The following is a 7,569-nucleotide window of genomic DNA, read 5'->3' as shown; positions in this document are numbered from 1 at the left end:
TCATAGCTAGCAGAAAAATCAAACCTGACAGCAGAGTCCAAAATCCGACTTCCAACAGCAAATCCCATTTTAGCAGCTGATAACTCTTGTTCACCTTCATAGTTAAACTTGAAGTTTTGCATGAACAGCTGCACAAAGATGAATTGACTCTCTCTTCTGGATTTTGCACATCCTACATATTGATACAATCTAAAAAGAAAGCCAAGTTTGAAGAAAATCTGTTCAGCAATTCTGAAGAAATAACCTTTACACTACCAAAACACAGTCTCAAGTGATTGCTGTGGTTCGCTAACAAACATGCCTCTTGTCTTTTCCCAGTTCCGCCTTACTTTCTATCAGAGGTAAGAATCCCATTAAACGATACTTTCTACATCTCTTCAAAGAGACAGAGGAAGAAAAGAGAAGGAAGTAATCCTAGAAGAGGAACATATGCTTTGTCTTTCAAGCAAGCAAAGGTGAACCAAGAGAAAGAGATTACTCTTTGGAGACCTTGAAAAATAGCTAGAAAATCAACCTCAGGACTAAGCATTTGTACCACAGGAAATGCCAAGATCTAAGGATTTTTTAAATTTTTCTTGCAATAATTAAACATTAATTCAAGGTTGGTGTTTTATTCTTTTTTTAAAGTTGTAGTAGGCTGAACAAGTATATCTGGAACCAAAAACTGGCAAGTTGTATCAAATGAAATAAAACATTCCCTACTGACACCTATGGCAACAAGCACATATAAAAAAAAAACTGGATTAGTTATCAATTCAAAATGAAAATGAGATATTTTCTTTTATTCATTACTTGGCCATCTTTACAGGTCCACAGCAGAAGAGAATCACTGGACAACTCAAAAACTCCAAAACCAAACAAAGAAAGCAAAAAAGTTTAATTATGCTACATAAAAAATACTCTGCTTTTTGGTTACATATAGTCAGAAATTAATGTTAAGTGCTTCTGGAGATGATGATGAGATAAAGATGAGGACACTTCTATGGATGTTTTAAAATTTATTTACTTTTTCGATTTATAGATAATCTATCCATAGTTAAGGGTCTAACCATTACATTTTCTCCTACAAACTACTAAAACCAGACACTACCGAGCAGTTTAAATAACATATGAAAAAAGCTGCATCCATTTAACAGCTGCAGAACTCATAGGACAGAGGCAGTAAAATATAAAAAAAGACGAGTTAAAAATCCTACTGCAAGAATATTAACTGTAATAAAAGAGAAGACATTAAAACCAGCAGCTAGTTAGGTGCCAGGACATAATAGAACCCATAAGGACAGGCAAAGAATGATGCTAAGTTAGGGAGAAAGAGTCTGTTTTCAGAGAAGAACTTCCTGACAGACACCACAACAAAGCAACATGAACGGTGACTGTGTGGTCCCCTTCTCGTAAATAAATCAGGCGTCAAAGGTTGATCTGCAGTTAATAAGAGGCCTAAGCCTTCTCCAAGGATTTGTAGTATTCTGTCAGCACAGTCCAAGCCTTAGGAGCCATGAAGCCTTCCGGCGGGTTTTGTCCTTCTCGAGCCAGCTTGCGCATGCGGGTCCCCGATATAAATTCAAAGTCTTCATGGCTGAGAGAGAAGGAGTGGGGGCAAGGGGGGAGAGGGAAAGGAACAAAGGAGGGGGGGGAAGAACATATTTTAAAAGCAGGCAAAGTTGCTCATATTCCTTCTGCTTTCTTGATACTTTATAAATTTCTTCTTGGGAGTATAATGCTGTATAGCAACTGTCATTTCCAGACATTTGGCCACCAATGCCAGTAAATATCTAGAATATACACCCTCTACAATATTCAGCTTAGGTAACTCCTGAGGTTTATCAACATGGTCCAACTGATCTCCTGTGGACTGAATTGAGTCTGTGCTTCCATCTAGCCTGGCTCGCTCTCTATGAGGAAACAGGGAACTGCTGTTGAGAGAGAACCATCACCTCCAGTCTCAGCCCTCTGCCAAGCAACAGCAGCCATCCTATTTTGCACCTTGCCCTGCCATGGCAGCAGACCAGCCTATAGTGCTGTCTGAGGGTTCCAGTGCCACTACAGAACGTGAAAAAACAACATTGCACGAAATCTTGGTGAAGGACAGTTTGCAGAACAGAGAAAGTAAAAGCCTCAGAGTCTAGAGGCAAGCTGGGCCGTTGCAAGCCACGGAGCATGCATATACATATATGTAAGCACATCAATAATGTGGCACATACAATTCAAAATAAAGAAAAAAAGCAGGGGGATAATAAAAATACCTTCCCCTAAAGATGTTTTTCCCTAAAAAACAGAATTCAGTTGGACAAATGCACAAATGAACCCAGATCAGGATTGTTTATCATCGTTAACATGACAATCTAAATTAATATTAACTTCTCAGGTATGTGGTCATAAGCAGCAAAAGCTCCACAAGTTAAACTCTTACTCCTCACAGGACTGAAACAGTAAAAGCAAGACAAGAATGCCACAGTTCTACCAAATGCTCCAAAGAAAAATTATTTATTCTTAAATTAAATATGCAATTTTACTTAGGCCATTTGCTCAATTTGCAACATGTATGCATTACTCATTCTTTACTTGTCTGTTTGAAATAAAAGCCAAGTATTGATCTCAGATGCACATGCCTTAGATCGAAACAAGAGCCAAGTGTGTGCATCAGAGGGCAGAACTTGGCTCCAAGTGCTGAGCTATGCTCAGTAGGGTATGGAAGTTAGCAAGATGCAGAAAGCATTCCACAGTTCCCTCTCACAAAACCACTAGCCCCATAACTTTTTGATTTGGATTGTATACATTTACACAGCAGCACTGCCATACATGCTCTTTTCTTATTGCTCTCAGTTCAGGACTGTGGGTTCCTGAAGTGTCACAACAAGGCAAAAAACCCTACTGTGCTTCAATTCTGCAAAATATAAATTACATAAAAATGAAAACTTAAAGCTGATGTAAGCCCATGGGAGAAAAAGTTATGTCACTGCTATTTATATCACCTGAAAATTTTGTTCCTTGGCAGAGATATCCTACTGTTCACTAACGCTGCTTGATGGTAACTTGCGTTCTTTGCAAAGAACTATTTCTATACAATATATGTGGGGAAGTGATAAGCCTGGTTAATTCTAGTGAAAAAATACTAAGTCTTCAGATGATCAGGAAGAGAACAGTAAAGCAAGTGCTATAAAGTTTCTCCATGTGTGGTTTTCTCCACGGTGTGGTAGCAATATCAGAGTTCGAGCATTAAAAAAAATGTTAGCTGCTTTATCCCCTCCTTGCCTGTTAAGTTTTCAGAAAAACACTCAACTTCCTCCTGTGCGCTACAAGTGAAATAAGAGTACTAAGACAATAAATTTAGATATGCCATATAAGTTTGCTTCAATAAGACCCCCAATTCCTTTAGCTTCTTCTTACCCCTAGCTGCATAAAAAACAGCTCTAGGAATCAGAGATATCAAGAAAGACAGAAACACAAGAAGCAGCTAAGGAGATCTATAGAAACTATAAGAAAAGAAAAGAAAAACATGAGCGAGGATCATTTAAGAAACAGATTACATTCAGCATCTCATAACATTTCTAGAAATGTTTCAAAAATACCATTAAAAAGTACTAATGATGCCCTCTCATTATCACAAACTTCTCTTCTGAATGGGTTTTGCTTTTAAAAAAAAAAAAAATTACCTTAATTAGTAATCACTAAAGTGACTCAAATGGAGCTTTGGCAATATATATTGTTTCCAGCTTAATCTCCACTTTCATACCTAAAACAGAGTATTTGAATAACCACTCAATACTTATTGTCTTTACTAATGGTAAAAATCAAATCTCTTGAATATCAGAAACTGATATTTTCACTAAGCAGAAATACCTTATCAGTACTGGCACTGTGATGTGATGTGAACCACGAGCATTTTGAAATAAAACATACTAGTAAGAGTAATATGATTTTGTGGAATAAGAAACCAGAAAGAAGAGTCAACTAATTTTATTCATAGTGAATTTTAAGGATATGAGGAGTTACTCTACATAAAATAGATTTGAGCGGAACATGAGAGTGGGAAACATTTGACCATTAAAGCTGCCATGAAATATAAATGCCAAAGCCATCCAAATCCCTTTCCTGAGTGAGATTTGGAATGACTCTCAATGAAACTTAACCCAAGCTTTTTCTAAGCATGGGATTTAAGTGCCTTTGAAATTTTTATTAAGTGGCTGCTGGAATTAGCTTTCTTTGAGCCACATTGTATGCTAGTAAATGCTTACATTGATTTGACCTTTTACTACCAATTGAGTTTGACTAGTATTGATGTAATATTTGGTGCCAATGCAATTAAAAGCATTCTCCAAAAGAAAGAGGAAAAAAGGCAGAAATAAATCCACAACAAAAGCTTGTCAACAGAAAACCAGTCTTGAAACATACTACATGAAGACTGGTATTTGCTCCATGGCATAGTATCCTAGAGCCCTATTACATTCAGTGCAGAAAAAGCTTTACATACACATGCTGTGAAATCTCCTTACTTATGGAGGACAGGGCTAGGCAGACAGAAAATACATAACTCTGCTGTTCTCGCATACATCTAGCAAAAGGAGAAAAGGAATCTTTTCTTACACTTCAGATTGTGCCCTCCTTCCACACACAGAGCTGCATGTATATACAGACACCCACAGGTGCACAAGATAATATTTTATATTTGGAAAGCAGTAAGTGGTTTATTCAGAATAACATAGGAAAAAATTTGTGCTGTTAATTAATCTTCAAAATATTCACAGTAACGGAGCATCAGACTCAAAGGACACTATAAACCATGCACAGAAGATTAAGAATTCATACACCAGTTCTTTCCTTTCTTTCATTTACAAAGACTAATATTTTAATCTATTAAATGGATTTCCCTTTTTTTGTGCATTCAGTAGTTCTTTTTTACAATAATACCACAAGCGACTCTAGCAACAATGACAGATCTTTATGCTTTGTTATGAGCTCGAACACTCTAAGAGCAGTGTGTGAGGCTAAGATTTCAAAGACCTTACAGTTCTTGTGACAAAGCAAACTTATCACCAGTTTGGAAGTGGGAAATGACTGCATGAAGATGCCGCAGTCCTACAGGAAACCTCTGCCGTACCTCTGAGGTGTCAATACAGTACCTTAATACAGTGACTGAGGAGAATATTTTTTCCACTTCAACAATTATTCCCTACAGCTTTAATGTAAGTATAAAATATATTACGTAATTGATTTTTCACTTGGGAGCACTAAAGATCAGTCATAATCTCGGGAACCCCGACATTCTGTCAAGGTACCTGGCACTGTGCAAATGACATTCTTGGAATTCCCATTCTCTGTGGAGGGCAATGTCTGGTGCTCTCAAGGTCTTAAGAAATTACTCTTAAATACAAGACTTCTGATAAAAGTACAGACCATTCATTCATAGTTTTGCCTATTCATAAAAATATGTTTTTTGGAAACAAATGTATGGAAATAAAACAATAACATGACTTATTCACCCTGGTCTGGCTTCAAAATGACTGCTATGTTCTACACAGCTGGTAAACTTTAGATCTGATTAATTCCTAGGACAATTCACAGCCTCCTTTATCTGGGGTTCAGTCCTTTAACAATTCTCCTTCTCCAGCTCCACGCTTCCTGACCAGGATCCGTCATGAGGTGAAATCTAACCTTACAACCCTTTTCAGAAGGAATTTTACTGAATTTAAATTTGCCTTTACAGCATGAAGTCATGACTTACACTGTAACTCCTACAGGCTCAGAACATCGTCTCTTACAGTGTCAAGTCTTTGTTATGTCAGTCTATGTTATGCCTTGGGAATGCCCCACGATGCTGAATGAACCAGCTAGTATCAGCTAGGTTGAAAACCTAACTGGCCATGAACAAACTCTTTGGGAAGTAGAACATAATAATGTGATTAATATCAACATATGTAAAGCAAATCCTTTACCTGCTGTGAATGAAATTCTTTTCTGACTGGCAGGAGGGTTTAAGTCTTCTGAGCTGCTGTAGTGTTTCAATGTATCCTAAATTATATACTAATGTTAATTGAGAAACCGTATTTCACACAGTTAAGTTAAGGAGGACAGTCAAGTGTGCTTATCTCAGCCTCTTACTATAACTTTAAAAATCAGGCATCACACCAAACAAATTTGGGAATAGTATGTACTTAGTTGGAACAGCTGTCCTGTAAGTATGACTTGATAGTATTAAAGCAGTCATGACAACCATATTAAAGGTCCTGGAATAAACTATATAAAGTTAAAATCTCTCCTCTTCAGATACCCATGCTTCATTCACATTTTACAGAAAGCATTACCAGTCTGCTCCAGTAACCTTACTTATGGGTTTCTTTTAGCCATAATGATCTCATCAGTTTTCTTTCAGGACAACAAAACAAAAACCAAAAAAACACAAACAAACAAAAACCAAACAAACAAAAAACAAAACAAAACAAAAAAAAATCAATTTTTCCAGACACTGCTGTGGCTTTTTTAATTGGCAGACTAATTTCCTTTCTTAATTGAGTTTTTTCTCGGCAGCAGTCTGTGGCTGCATTTTATAGGACTCATCTTCTATAAAGTATTCAGAATCTCTGCTCACCCAAACAACTACTATTATTAAGCCACCAATCCCAAATTACACTTGTCTGCGGTACTGTTTGAGAGGCCTTTTTGGCTAAAGGGATTTGGCTGTTTTTCTGAAGGGATTTCAGCATTGGGTAGGGATTTTTTGGGGGGTGGTGGTGGTTTTTGGTGGTTGCTTCGTTCTTTGTTGTTTTTTCTTTACACTTCAGCCTAATAGTGGTTCACAGATCAGACATTCATTTGGAATTTCTCCACTGTAACTAGAATTCTTCCTATAAACTTTTCCAAAACATGTTTGAACATATTCAATTATTGATCCAAAACTCTATGAAATCTAAAAGGGTAAAACTATGATAAGCAAATGACTGTACCAATATTCATACCAGTTTCTATATGTATTATTTCTTCAGAATTCTATGCAAGTGGAAATGCTCAAGCTTCCCACAGAAACTTAGATTAGGCTTGCTTTCTGACTCCAGCAACAATAAAAAAGGAATTTTTTTTTTATTATTCTCATTTTGACCAAAGGAAAAATAAAATGAAGTTAGCTCTACCTGTGCTGCTATACATCAATGCTTCAAATAAATTCCTCAAACCCCTTTCCTACATCTTAGTTTCAGACACCTCTTTTTCAAAAATATGTTTTAAGACTGCGGTTCCTAACTAGGTGCTAAACCTAGTTCTAAAATGTCCAAGAAACAAATTAAAAATTGTGGTGGCTTCATGAGGTAAAATACAAGTATAGTTTCAAGTCATTGGTTGTTCACAGGCCTTAATATTTTAAAGGGTAACTTTAGTCAAACAATTTATAAAAGTTAAACTTTGTGCACCACTCTGCAACTACAATTGCTGTGCAGCTAGTGTAAAGGCTTTTACATCAGTATTTTCTTACCCCCTTTCCTCACATACAATACTCCATGATTATCCCTGAATGCAACCAGGATATCTCTGCCTTTCCTTATAAACAGGCGTACATGTAGATACACCTGCTGCCAAGTG

General features: G+C 36.8%; 1 protein-coding gene across 1 annotated transcript in view; it reads right to left on the bottom strand.

Moving 5' to 3' along the window:
- Nucleotides 1–544: 544 nt before the first annotated feature.
- PAPSS1 (3'-phosphoadenosine 5'-phosphosulfate synthase 1) overlaps nucleotides 545–7,569 on the bottom strand; it is a 40,323-nt gene continuing 33,298 nt past the window's right edge. Inside the window, exon 11 of the mRNA XM_009575571.1 lies at nucleotides 545–1,576. Coding sequence (XP_009573866.1) covers nucleotides 1,438–1,576 — 139 coding nt within the window. The 3' untranslated portion in view covers nucleotides 545–1,437. The remainder of the gene's footprint in view (nucleotides 1,577–7,569) is intronic.

This window comes from Fulmarus glacialis, unplaced genomic scaffold (genome assembly GCF_000690835.1).
Source record: "Fulmarus glacialis isolate BGI_N327 unplaced genomic scaffold, ASM69083v1 scaffold5964, whole genome shotgun sequence".
In the NCBI taxonomy this organism is placed as follows: domain Eukaryota; kingdom Metazoa; phylum Chordata; class Aves; order Procellariiformes; family Procellariidae; genus Fulmarus; species Fulmarus glacialis.
The sequence above is the reverse complement of the archived record's forward strand: the minus strand, read 5'-3'. Positions and strand labels throughout refer to the sequence as shown.